Source organism: Populus euphratica, unplaced genomic scaffold (genome assembly GCF_000495115.2).
Source record: "Populus euphratica unplaced genomic scaffold, PopEup_1.0 scaffold474.1, whole genome shotgun sequence".
NCBI lineage: Eukaryota > Viridiplantae > Streptophyta > Magnoliopsida > Malpighiales > Salicaceae > Populus > Populus euphratica.
In genome coordinates, this window is record NW_011500351.1 from 117,997 (window position 1) to 132,721 (window position 14,725).

At 36.3% G+C, this 14,725-nt stretch overlaps 2 protein-coding genes across 2 annotated transcripts; one reads left to right on the top strand and one right to left on the bottom strand.

Moving 5' to 3' along the window:
* Positions 1 to 4,142: 4,142 nt before the first annotated feature.
* Positions 4,143 to 5,392, top strand: LOC105113941 (transcription factor MYB48-like). Its single transcript, XM_011010311.1, has 3 exons — positions 4,143 to 4,301; positions 4,566 to 4,695; positions 4,815 to 5,392. Exons 1-3 carry the CDS (start codon positions 4,163 to 4,165, stop codon positions 5,179 to 5,181), a joined length of 636 nt encoding a protein of 211 aa, XP_011008613.1. The 5' UTR covers positions 4,143 to 4,162; the 3' UTR covers positions 5,182 to 5,392.
* Positions 5,393 to 12,263: 6,871 nt separating this feature from the next.
* Positions 12,264 to 13,757, bottom strand: LOC105113944 (uncharacterized). The gene has a single exon (XM_011010316.1). It carries the CDS (start codon positions 13,755 to 13,757, stop codon positions 12,264 to 12,266), a length of 1,494 nt encoding a protein of 497 aa, XP_011008618.1.
* Between the last annotated feature and the right edge of the window lie 968 nt (positions 13,758 to 14,725).

A 14,725-nucleotide genomic window follows, 5' to 3' on the forward strand; every position in this document is an offset into this window, starting at 1 on the left:
GGCTATGATGAGTATGGAGACAAATACCGGATTGTCTTTCATGGATATTACCCTCATACTAAAGATTAATGAGTTAGAAGACATTTGCCTTGGACAATAAGTTGGTGACTTGTGAAGCATTAAGACGCGACTACTGTGTAGGAGCAAAGGGCATGCACAAGTTCCTGGAATGAGTTGACTCTTGTCAAGGTGGTGAGCTCGGTAATAACATTATAATACTCATAGTATGGAGACATATATGGATTATCCTTTAATGGTTACCCTTATGGTTAAAGGTGTAGAGCTACCTGGACTCTTGGACTAAGAGCAAGAGACTCGTGGAGAAGTTAAACATGGTTCCTAAGGTGGAACAAAAGCTCGTGGAGAAGTTAAACATGGTTCCTAAAGTGGAACAAAAGGCAGACACAACTCTGGGATGAGTAGACTCTTGAAAAAGTGGTGAGTTCGTGATCATATTGAGATACTTAGATAATGACTGTCACACTTGGAAAGAGAAATTTCTGTTTGAGGGGGTGTTGTAAGCCTTGGTGTGAGGCTTGAAAAACCATTTCAGACTGAGCATGGTTGATATGCTCGAAGGGGAATGTTGTTCTAGAGACAAGCGTTAACACTCTTTAGATGTGATGTGGGAGACCATTTGGTTAAAGTGATCCTTTGGTGTGGGCAAGGGTGTGCTTTGGTAACTCTGGTGATTGAAAGGTTTGATAAGTGTCTATAAACTTGGTCAAAGATGCTCTTGGAATGGTAAGCTTGGAAAAGCTGCAGAATGCAAGCTTGTGCTGATGAAGCAAGATGACTCTGGTGATTGAAAGGTTTGATAAGTGTTTATAAACTTGGTCAAAGATGCTCTCGGAATGGTAACAATTGCCTACATAAATGACAAAGGGGGTGATTGTTGGGAATTGTCATTATTGTGGCAAATACATATCTGCTTGAAGAAGTTAGCTTCTATTGTCAAAGAGGGTTGGTGCAGCAACCAAAAGTCATAAAATAGGCAAAGGTTAGGTGACCACTATTAATAAAGATGAGTTGGAGTAACACCATTCTTGCTTATAAATAGGCACCAAGAGAACCAAGAACAAAATGAGAGTGTAAGAGAGCAACATGTGAGAAGAAGAGAGAAGAAGGGGCTGTCAAGGGCAACAGCCCTACTACAATGTGCAGTAATGTGTATGAGCTAGGAGTTGAGTTTGAGTGGATGTAATCCTTCTCCTCCATGTATTTGTTTTGCATCCTTTTTCTATCTCTAATAATACAGACCTCTTTCATGGATGTAGGCGGTTTGTCGAACCACGTTAAATATTGTGTTAGTGTGCTTAGCCTCCGATGAGTAATTATCAATACATCACTGGTCTAGATTTCCCAACACTGTGCAATGACCGGTAATTAACTGTGATTTGTGTAACCATCCTATAATGGTTGATCAGAATTTTTCAAAAGATTTAAAAAAACCTAATCGTATCTACATTAGATTCTTTATCTACAATTGGACATTGACCGATATGACCCTGATTCATTATCATTACATCCATAACCGTAGTCCTATAAGGATTACTATTGTCATCTACAACTCCATGCATATTGCTAGCACTAGAAGTTTACTCAACCATCCTTTTCAACATAGTCTCATGAGGAACAAATGGTTCTCTGTGTGCATACTAACATAGTTATTCCTCTATGAACTTTTTTTTTGTAGAAAATGCATCGTTACAACATCTGTATTTAAAAGCTTTTTATTTTTACAAATCTTACATGGACACCTAATACTGTATTCATTAATATTTCTCGAATTAGATATTATGTAATTAATAAAACCCTAAACCCCATTACAATAATCCATCTTCTGTAATTATTGGGGTGAATCTTGATATAACGATTATCCATCACTTCTATTGAACCTATATCAAATAATGATGACAACATATATTAATTAGCTATATAAACTAAATAATCTTGCAAAAATATTGGTTTAGCTCAAAATTATTCAACCCATTTAATACTTCTCTTAATTCATTATTAATTATCTACGTAGATACAAATTTGTACACATTTATGAAAATTACTTCTGGGAAATGAAATTGACAAAATATAAAACGAACCCATTAAACAAGTCATTATTTATTTCATCACAGAATACCTAAATCGATAATTTGATATAAGTTTCAATAATTTACAAATAAATATAATTTTACAAAATCTAAAACAAACCATAACATATATAAATCATAAATCTATACAACAAGTTTGCTTGAGAAAAAATAATAATAAAACAAGTAATTAAACACCCAAACAAAATACATATGCTATAAAAATATGCAAAAAAAATAAAATTAACATTTTAAAATTTTGTTCGAATTAAAAAAAAAGGTAAATTTGCTTACTTAAGGTGAAGAATCCTTAATAAAATTTCAATCCGAACACAAATGCTGACAAATAGAGTGTTGTTGTGACTGGAAAAGTTACAGGAAGTTGACTTGTGTTGAGATCAAGTAAGGGAGTGGGTGAAACTGTTTTATTGCAGATAAATTTTAAGGAAGAAGTTGAAATAGGAGAGGGGAAGAGGAGGGTTGAGCGCCAAGTTAAATATTAAATATTACCGATAGATTTATCAATGGAATTATTTTAATGGTGACTCTATTTGGCATTCTATCGGTATAAGTGTCACGTTACTGTATAGTTTAACTATTTGAATCCCACTATAATTTCATCAGTAATTATATTTATAAAAACTTATACGTCATTATATTATTTGGTTTTTTTTCTTTTATTTCTATTGCGATTCTCTCAATATATACTAAAAATATATTTTCATCAATATTTATCAATAAAATTAACAATAAAAAATTTAATCAGTAAATATCCTTATAAAATACCAACCAAAAAAATATCATCACGTTTCTATTTGTATTCTTCAATTTTATAATAGTGCATTCAATAACTCTTGTAGTTATCGATATAACTTTGCTTCAGCCAGAAACACTAGGCACTTGTACTTACATAATTAGCAGAGCAGGAATTTTACGTTTTTGTTTCTATACGGGGCTCCACTATATCGTAACTATCTAGCTACCTATCTTTCTAGAAACTTTTCCGTGATATCTTCTAGGTTTTGTCAGAGGATAAACATAGTCGTCAAGGATTTTTAACTTGCAATTTTCGGAGTTCAAACTTGGCTGTCTGCAAGTTATCACTAAACACATGGATGGCTGATGTTGTGCCAAGAAAATTAGGTACTTCGAGAGTTTGGGTTGAATTCAAAGAATTAGAGGTATACTTAACACACAATTAGAGATGGCCATAAGGAGAAGACGTTGCTTTCAAATCATGCTTTACTTAGTTTGATCTTCGGGTTCTTTAACAATATCTTGAACTCACTCTGTAAATGCATCTTTCATACCTTTATACTAATGAAATAATTTCTGCTAACTATCATTGCCTATATATAGGCATTTACCACATAAAAAATTAAGTCTAACCACTTAATTTATGCCCTAACGTTCTAAAAATGCTAGTTATAGTCATCACAAAAGCCAGATGTAGCTTAGGTGACTCATCTCAGTCGACTGTTTAGGGCATATTTAAATACCCCATTACCTTATTTGGCATCCTAGAACCTTCATCAGCTATTAAAATACAAATCATTTACATCAAACAATTTCTAAAGCATGCATTTAAGGATAGTTTATGTCAACAGATGGTGTAATGGCATTGGAGCACAAGCTGTTTTCGAGGAAACAACAGCAACCCACTAACTTTCTTTTATCTCTAAATAAAGATTATGCTGTCTATAATTTCATTATCATAGGTAGACAACAAACATTCTAGCTTGGATTTATGCTGATGATATACAGTACGGTAGCAAAGATTAAGTAGAGACAATTGTACACTGCTGAATGGCTAAGAGATAGTGAGCTGGGTAAGCATAGAGTAACACATGGATGCAGATTATAGGAGGGAAGGAATGATTGCACTGAGGAAACTGAAGCCAAAATAATGGAGGAAGACATTAGTGCTCATGAGATCATCATTTTAATTTGTAAAATAAAATTGAGGATTCTAGCTGCATGACTTATTGAGGAGGTATATATATATAGGGGAAGACTGTGTGCACGTGTCATGCAAATTTCAGACAACACACAGTTTTGGACAAAAGTAAAGCGACATGGTAGCAATGATGGGTAGGGGAATTGCTGAGCAAGGGTGGAGGAAGGGTCCTTGGACTCCTGAAGAGGATAAGTTGCTTAGTGAATATGTGAGCCTGAACGGTGAGGGAAGGTGGAGTTCTGTTTCTAGGTGCTCAGGTAAGCTCTCTTTCTAGCTAGGCTTGATGTTTGGCAAAGGTAATAACAGCAAATTAAAGGGAGAGAGATAAAAACAAGAAAGCTACTAGCTATTAGTAAATTAATTATATACATAAACTCTTAATTTTTGGGTGGGAGAGGCAAAATTTAGAGTTTATCATTCATTGGTAGGTACTGATCATGCTTTCAGCTTTTGATATTATAAATCTACGCACGTTTACTTGTTTTGGTGCTTAACTTTTAACTTATTATTGGTTTTACCAGGCTTGAATAGGAGTGGAAAGAGCTGCAGACTGAGGTGGGTGAATTACCTTAGGCCAGGACTTAAGAGAGGCCAAATAACACCACAAGAGGAAGGAATCATTATTGAACTACATGCTCTCTGGGGCAACAAGTAATGCATTTGATCCCTCCCTTTATAAAATCTTTCTGTCTTGGTTTCGTTTTTTTTTTTTTTTTCCTGTCTGTTTTCATTTCTCTATAAACTATTATTAATAGTTCATACATATCCAGGTGGTCAACTATCGCTAGATACTTGCCTGGCAGAACAGATAATGAGATAAAAAACTATTGGAGAACCCATTTCAAGAAGAAAGATAAATCCTCTCAGAAACAAGAAAAGCGAGAAGCTCTGATTCTAAAACAGGAAGTGCAGCAGCAGCAGCAGCAGCTTGAAGCTGGTGAAATGAAAATGGTCAACACCATTGATCATTTTAAGATGCATGAAGCACAAGAAATGTATTTCATGTACCACAATTTGGAGGATCAATGCTCGCCTGTGATGACTGAAGACGCCGCATCTTGGGCAGACTTTGTTGTGGAGGATTATTATGGACTATGGGGTGGCTTGTGGAACTTAGATGATCATCCACCAGGTTAAATTACTCATACAAGTAACTGAAATAAGATATCCATGCAAAATCAAGTAACAACTTGTTCTTTTGGACAGGACTCAAAGAATATTTACAGTGGAGGGTACAGTTTCTAATAATGGTTAGAAAATGTTGATGGTGACATATTTTTGTGTAATACTTGTGTCTAACTTGCCTAGAGCATGTTGAAACCTTATTTTTATGAGAGTAATATAAATGGTGATGAACTTTTAAAAAACGATTGCAGGTTGGATTTATCTGTAACAATTATATAAATGTTGTTGTTTACTGATTTTTTTTGCTTCGTAAGTCTTTCAACTACAATTTTTGTCTCCCTAAAATTTAGTGGGGGGGAATGAGAATGTCCTCCCTCCAATATTGTTTGCTTTTAATTGATTCTAGTTCTAGAAAATCTACCCTCTCACATCAATTTCTGTTCTAGATACTGGTATACAACGATGTTGCAGATACAATGCATCGGATCAAATTCACATATATATATATATATATACACTAACATGTCCGGACTAGGTTGCGAAATTGTATATTAATTATACTTCTAGAAGAGAAAAATAAGAGTGGGAAGGTGATTGTTTCTAGGATTCCATGAGAGTTACAATTCTAGGCTAAAAACATTGCAAAATTGCACTACTTTTCCCCACAGGGATCTCCAGTAAAATAGGAGCAAACCCTTCAATACTAACCTGGTTGACAATTAACATTATCATTCAAACGTTGTTTCTACAGGAGGCAATAAGAAAACCATTTGTGTATGCAAGATATGGAGGATTATACTATTAACACATAATCCGATGAGGAATGTCTAGTTTTAATGCCTAAATTATATCTGGCAGTTGATATTTTCTTTATTTTACTTGTTATTTTGATATTCCTTTCCTAATTACGTTTGGGATATTAAATTAATTTAGGTTTTATTAATTAGGTTGGTTTAGCTGCCTATTTAAAACAGTTTTATATGCTATTTAGTGGCAATTATTGACTTCATATTTTATTGAATCATAATTCTCTCTGTAGATTTTTTTTCTTTCATGACTTCATATTTTATTGAATCATAATTCAATAATTCTCTCTGTAGATTTTTTTTCTTTTACTATAGGCTATGTTATTTGATATTCTTTACAAGCTTACTAAAAAAACCTTAAAGAAAGAAACTTTTCAAAGTAGGTTGTTCTATTCCATGCATGAAGACATTGACAATTTCATATGTAAACCCTCAATTCAAAATCACAAAATTGTAAATCAATGTTAAATAAAAAAGTCTCCCAACTTAAAATTAAAATGGGAGAAATTTTTATAATTAGAGGTGAAATTTTTTAATAATATTAGCTAAATCTTGGATAAAATAAAATAATAAAATTTATACTAGTGATAAATCATGTAAGCTTCTCGATCAGATAAAAGAATTATTTTAAATTTTTTTTTATAAATTTAAAATAAAAGCATTTAGAAAAATAAAATGGAGTCCCAAATAAATTAATATATAATTTTACACATGAATAACAATAATAACCGTATATGTCTCATGTACACACAAATTTTTTAATTAAAATGAGACAAATCCCAAGGAATATTGCTATCATAAATAAGTATGACTGATTGACTGGTTCAACAATACCAATTCTTAATTTTATTAGGGATTTAGACCGGTAATGTACTAATCTTTGCCCATTAAAGGCTAAGCATACTAACACGATATTTAATGTGATTCGGTAAATTGCCTACATTCAAGAGAAAGTTTCTTACTATTAGAGATAGAGAAAAGATAGAATATAAATATATGGAGGAGGAGAATCACTTCACTCAACTCTACTCCTACTACTCTCATACATAGTTGCACATTGCAGCAAGACTGTTGCTATTGACAACCCCTTTTTCTCTCTTTGCTTTGCTTTCTCTCACTTTGCTCTCCAAAATTATGTTTCTTTTATAAGCTAGAATGAGAAGACAAGATCCACAAATCATGGCATGATTGGTGAGACAAAAGCCCTGAGACATGGTATGAATGGTGGCACTAATTAAGCTTCCACTAAGTGGAAGTGGGGTCTTGCCATATTAATGGTAATTTCCTAACAATCACCTCCTTTTCCATTTGTGTAGGTAATTGTCCCATTGCTTCTTCAGCACAATCTTTCTCTTTTCTTCTCTCTTTGCTTTGCTTTCTCTCACTTTACTCTCCAAAATTATGCCTCTTTTATAGGCTAGAATAGTAAGACAAGATCCACAAATCATGCCATGATTGATGGGATAAAAGCCATGAGATATGGCATGAATGGTGGCACTAATTAAGCTTCCACTAAGTAGAAATGGGGTTTGGCCAAATTAATGGTAATTTTCTAACAATCACCTTTTTTTCTATTTGTATAGGCAATTATCCTCTTGTTTCTTCAGCACAAGCTTGCATCCTGCAGCTCTTCCAAGTTTACCATTCCGAGAGTGTCTCCAACAAAGTTTACAGGTATTCGCTAAACCTTTCAATCATCAAAGTCACCAAAGCACGCCCTTGCTCACACCAAAGGATCACTTCAACCAAATGGTCTCCTACATCACATTTGAAGAGTTTTAATGCTTGTCTCTGGGACACAATATTCCCCTTCAAGCATATCAACCATACTCGGTCTAAAATGATTTTTTAAGCCTCACACCAAGGCTTACAACACCTCTTCAAACGGATATTCTCAAGTACAACAGTCATTATTTGAGTATTTTAATATGATCACGAGCTCACCACTTTTTTAAAAGTCTACTCATCCTAGAGTTGCGTCTGTCCTCTCTTCCACCCTATGATCCATGCATTACTTCTCCGTGAGTCTCTCACTTTTAGTCTTAAGAGTCCAGGTAGCTCTCCACCTTTAACCATGGGGCAGCCTATTAATGGTTGATCCATATCTGTCTCCATACTCTAAGTATTATAATGTCATTACCGAACTCACCACCTTGACAAGAGTCAACTTATTCCAGGAACCTATGCATGCCATCTGTTCATTCCTAATAGTAGCATCTTAATGCTCCACAAGTCATCTACTTATTGTTCAAGGCAAATGTCTTCTAGCTCATCGATCTTTAGTATGGGTGCAATATCCATAAAAGTCAATAATGCATTTATCTTTATACTCATCATCGTCACTTCATTGGCTATACACCTGTCCACTCATATCCAACCATCACGTCGGCTCTAGGGCATTATGAACTAGGACTCCTATCACGGCCCTCACACCTTCTTATAAAGTCTCTCTGCTCATCATCATGCTATAGTCTGATCTTAGGCTCATCTCATAGCCCTTACACCTTCTCAGTCTAATCTTGGACTCATATCATGGCCCTCACACCTTTTGTATGAGGTGTCTCTACTCGTCATGAAACGGTCTCATCCTCCTTCATCGGGGATGACTCTAGAGGTTCTAAGGTTCTCTACCACCATATGGACTTGGGAGAGATCACTGCCACTAATCATATAGAAAAAGAGAGTTGTGGTGCACTCTTCGCAATCTTTTATCTCATTTTCTATGTTTGGAGCTTCTATGTCTTTCTATTTGATAGCTCCACCCACACTAACTCTCTTTTAGTGTCTTTACCTTTCATCATAGGCGGTCGCACCCCTTTAATTTGGTGCTTCCACAATAGCTCCCTTTCTATCCTTGCATGTATTGGAAAGGTTTTTGCCTGTTGTCTTTATCAAGAGCATAAGAGACTTTCTGTTATACAATTTTTCACATAATCTCTACTCTAAGCTTCATCTGGGAACTCTTATTCTCCTTACATATATTGTCTCATTAGAGTACGTCATTGGATCTTATAAGTACTCTTGCACAATCTCCGTATACTCTTGTGTAATTTTGGTTCTCTAGATTTCTCCTTATTATTTGTTTATGTTTGACAATAGCTCATCCTATCACAACATTTGTTCAAGTCAAAATAGGATGTCAATCTTTATCCCCTTGCTGTATTTCTCTTCCATTATCAAGGTCTTCATTAATTCTTCTCTTGGGAAATCATAGTCACTGAATCTAACTTCTTTGGAGAAATCATCACTCCATCATATCCTTGAACATACAGAACCCAACTATTCCTTTGTGTCATCATCCTGTTATTCTTCAACAGTTTCGTTACAAACTGTTACATATATTAAAATAGTACCGCATAGATAATCCTTCAACTAAGCAAGTTCCCAAGAAAGATTGGAGGGGTCACACCAGTCTCGCTTAAAACTCAATCTCCTAGACAGAACTTCTTAGGCCATATCTATTCATTATACTGTCTTTATATATATACAACCATTTGCTAGCTTTGTTGCGGCTTTCTTTTGCAAGTGATCTAGGGTATTTTGGTGTCATACCTAATTTCTCAACATTTGGCAAGGCTACTAGTTCTTAGATTCGTCAAGATTGGTCTTCATCAATTTTCACTCTCCACCTTAAATCATCCACATGATCAGGTGTCCAAAGTGTCCCAATTTTGCCTTCCCTCAAGGTAATTAAAATTTCATCACTTAGCAGCTCAGCACATGTAATTGGGTAAACATGTGTGATTTCTTCTTCATCATCTCTATCGACCACCATGATCACCATCAGATCAGACAATCTCTCTTTAATAATTCACCACCACTACTTTTGGTTTAAACCTCAACAATCGAAACCTACCATTACATCTAAAATGATCAAATTAGCTGGAAACAAATCTGAAATCATCCAAATCACATTTCAGATAGCTAAGATTTGATCAAAATAATTATGGCTTGATAAGTAGCCCATATTCAATCTTAGATCCGGTTGCATATAAGATCAGCTTCACGAGATCCTTTCCCTCGGCTCGCAGCTCAACTAGGCTCCACTCAGCTCAGCTCAACTCAGCTTACGGTTGATGACATGGCAGGTAGGTCCCATCGTACTGATGTGTCAGCTAACTACGCGCTGACATGGCATGCCAATTATACATGCTAATGTCATGATGACATCATCATCATCTGGGTCAGCCACATGGGTCGGGTCATCTAGTATTCAAGTTAGGTCAGCCCATCTATGCGAAGAAGATGCGTGGGGCACCTCGGCGTACATGGGCAGCAACCTCGTCGGTGCATAGGGGCACATATGGCCATGTTCGACATCCAATTTTGATGTTGTTTTCACTAGTGTGATCGTCTCTTTCTCCTTTACACAACAGTATGTCAAAACATAATTTTGACAACTTTTATTTTTGAGCAAAATCAAACACTATTTTAAACCATGTGCTCTGATACCAATTGTTGGGGATTCCGACCGGTGATGTACTGATCTTTGCCCATTAGAGGCTAAGCACATTGACACAATATTTAACGTAGTTTGGCAAATCATCTACATCCACGGGAGAGTTCCATATTATCAGAGATAGATAAAAGATATAATACAAATACATGGAGGAGGAGGATCACTTCACTCAACTCTACTCTCACTGCTCTCACACACAGCTGCACATTACAATAGGACTTTTGCCCTTAGCAGCCCCTCTTTCTCTCTTTCTCTTTCTCTGCTTTGCTCTCTCTCACTTTGCTCTCCAAAATTATACCGTGTTTATATGCTAAAATGGTAAGACAAGATCCACAAATCATGGCATGATTGGTGAAACAAAAGCCACGAGACATGGCATGAATGATGGCACTAATAGTAGTACTAATTAAGCTTTCACTAAGTGGAAATGGGGTCTTGCCATATTAATGGCAATTTCCTAACAAATTTCAGTTGCTGAAGTTCAGTAGCTTGCTTCTTTATCCAACCTAGATTTCTTGTCAAATTGTCACTAATTCTTACATAAATAGAAAGGTGCACTGGAGCAATAGGGCCTGCTTCTCTTTCATTGCTCTACTACATCTACTAGTGAAGTATTTCGCCAAGGTAAGTTTCAGTTGCATGAAAGCAACCTCTTCCTCGAGCCTAAAGAGACTGGAAGCTTGTTGGTCTTCAAGCTCGGCTCTTGTCCACTGGAGGGATACAACAGTCTTTGACCTCAAGAGTTTGCCTTGTTTGCAAACCCGCTTCAACTCTTTCCAAAACAAATAAGAAAATAGCCAACATGAGCTAACTGATTAGCAGCAGCTTGATCCTATGCTGTCTGCTTCATTTTAAGTCTGTGTCTCAATGCAACTGGCACAAAGTATATGCGGAGGAACTATTTGCCTTTAAGGTCAAGCAAATGGCTTCTTAGCCTAGCCTAGCTTAGCTCTGCTAGCGTAAGATTATAAGAAGAAGCATGTTTAAATGTTGAGAGCGACCACTAAATTATATAAGATGCAACATGAGTTGTCTTTTAGATTACAACTAAGAGTAAATAATTGCAGATTGAGATAATATGTCATGTTTATGTGTTAGGTGACTGAACAACTACCTTTTATTCTGTACAAAATAATAAATTGTTTGATTTGCCACCAAGCTCTTATCTCTCTCAATCCCACATGCTAATAAGTCCCAACCAATCTTGAAAACTGCATATACACAAAAGTACTGAGATTTTATACTTGTATAATTGTTTTCTGTTCGATATTTGGTACAAAAGAATGTGATAAACAAAAATTGGCAACTCAGTCTAGATCAACTATAATGTTTTTGTTCATCTGTTCCATTTGACATACTGGAAAGAAAACAACAACGCAAAAAAGAAAAAAAAAAAGAAAAAAAGAAGAAGAAGAAGCAGAACAAGATCAACTACAGTATCAAAATTTCATAGTAAATTGGCCTGTGAACTTCAGATTCTCAACAATGAAGCCTCTGCAGTTCATAGATGAAATGGTATGGCAAAGAAACAAACCAGATGAGTGTGGTTGAGACTTACAAGCGACAATAGCAAATAGAATCTACCTCTGTATGAACTATCCTTGAACCAGAAATGAAACCCACCATCCTGTATCTACATTCTGAAACTCTTGAGAAGGAAATTCCAGCTTCATGCTCATCTTAGTTGGCTATATGAGCCACAAGCGGATCATGATTGTGGGAATTTGTAGGCCACCATGACTCACACCGGACATCATTACTGGCCTCTGCAGCAACTGTGTAAGGGACATTGCTATTGAGAGCATCACAGATACCGGAAACCTCTTGTTTCATGCAGTATCCTGTTCTTCTCTGGCTCTAAGAAAATGAGCCCTTTTGTGACCTCCCAAAGCTTGGCCAGATAGAAAAACTTTAAAGCAGATTGAGCATTTGTGCTCCTTACCCTCCTTTGACTCGCAATGTTTTACAATAACATCATCACTTTCCTGCTTTGCTAATTCCTGAATACATTCAAGTTTGTCTGTAGCCTCAGTTTCAGCAGAAAAATTAGTCTGGATATCCTTTTCGCAGCTATCAACCTTCACCTCTATGGGACTCTTCCTATGGAATGTTTGGTGACCCCCAAGTGACTGATGAGTGTTGAATTTCCTGTTGCAGATTCTGCACGTGAAATCACCTTTCTTGCTAGGACCTTGCATGATATCAGAACTTGAAGTGGTTACTACCATCTGATACCGAGATTCCTTTCCCATTTCAGAATTACAAGCATCAAACCTTGCTTGATTACTTGGAATAGATTTCTCAAATCCCAAACCAGCACAATCCAATCCAACTTCACTCATCAGATCCTGACTTGATTCAGCTTCAGTGCAAGTGGTAAGCATTTCGTCATGATCTCCCTTCTCTTTATCAATTCCACAAAATTCAACTCCAGATTCATCATCCAATTGAGGGCTCTTGGATTCAATATACTTGAAAATACTCTCTCTCGGAACTTTCGATCTAACTTGATTTTCCTCATCACGCCCCGTCTCAGTATCACCTTCACCACTACATCCATATATACTAGTCATAGAATCCAAATCACAGGAGTCTAAATTATCCTCTCTGGGTTTCTTTGGCTTGACTAGTTCATTACCATAAAAAACATGGCAATCCTCATCTCTCTCAATTCGCTTATTTCGACACAATGAATCAAACCCAACACATCCACTCCTAGACATCATAATCAAAGTAAGAGCCGCCTCTTCAACTTCTTGGTCAATATCAAAACCAGAAAAAGATTCATTCAAGCTAGAAAAAGAAGAATTAGGAGTAATCTTGTACCTCATTCTACTAGATCGCTTTCTTCTCACAAGATTCACATCCTCCGTAGCAGATAAAGCCATAGAAACCAGATTAGGCCTAGAACTAGCCCTTGGTTCACTTGAGATCCTAAAATTCTCACGATGCAGTCTCTTGTGATTACTTAAAGATTTTAACGACAGAAACCCTCTTCCACATTCTTCGCAGTAAACTCCATTTCTTTCTTTAGCAGGGTGATGCCTCATGTGACCATGAAGGGATTTTTCTGAACCAAATTCTTTGCCACAAAATCTACATTTCACTGTTTCTTGCATTGAAACACTATCATCGTGATTGAAGTCTGAGGATTTGCAAGATTTCTTGGGCTGTTCTCTTAGGCCACAACTATCAGGACCCACGTTGCTGCTTTCGAACTTGACATTTCCTTCAATAGATTTTCTAGTTCCATGAATCCTCATGTGACCACCCAACATATTCCCAGTCAAGAAACTCTTGTTGCATAACTTGCACACATGCATCTTTTCTTGATTCTTCTTCGTTTGTTCAAACAAAAGAAACTCTAGATCAGAAACCAAGCAAAACCTCAACTTTCTCAAGAAAATGGTAAAAGATGGTTCTTTGACTATCCAGGAAAACTAACACACCAGAAAGTTGAAGAAAACAAAGGAGCCAATGAAAACCCAGATCAAAAGGAACCTAAATTTGAGCCAAGTTTTGTAAATTCTTGGTCTTTTGAAAGGGAAAAAGAGGAGACCATGTGGGTTCTTGTGATGTAATCAAGCTAAGTAAAAAACCCTATACAAAGAGTGATCCCCGGCCCCTGTTCAATTGCTCTGCCTCTCTTATAGCGTACTGCTTTGTTTGCAAGTAAATGCAATGCAAGAGACATATGAAGTGAAAGTGATAGGTTTCGTGAATCTGCTTTGCAGGCCAGACCCCCCCCCCCTCCCCTCCTCTCCTCTCTAGTGATGGGTTTTGTACTCGCTTGCAGTTGATCAAGTACAATTTTGGCCACGAAATGATTTGGCATTTGAGTATGTGATTGCTTGTGATTAAAGTAATTTGTTAGAGCTACCTTAAGCTAGGTTCCTTTTGAATCCATATTATGTTATTATTAGTAGTATTGATTATTTGATTTATTATTCCTCTTGCCATCTCTCTATTTTTGGATGGAACTCCCTTAAGTATCTGTAATAAGTGGATTCACCTGGATCAATCTAAATTTTTATTAAAAAATAGAAAAAACACTAGTTTTTGCGCGGAACTGGCTAAACCCTGGGTTAGTCCTGTGAATGGTGAAGCATGGCCTGGTCTTATAAATAAAGATATATCATGAAACAACATACTCAACCTTTCTTGGTGGCGGTGTCTTGCTCTGCAAAATTCTCCACTCCAATATTGAGCTTTCTTTCCCAACTTGGAAGGCGGATTAAGCTATTAATCAAATGATTTGTGTGCGAGTGTGTGTGTATCCTCTCTTGTCTTA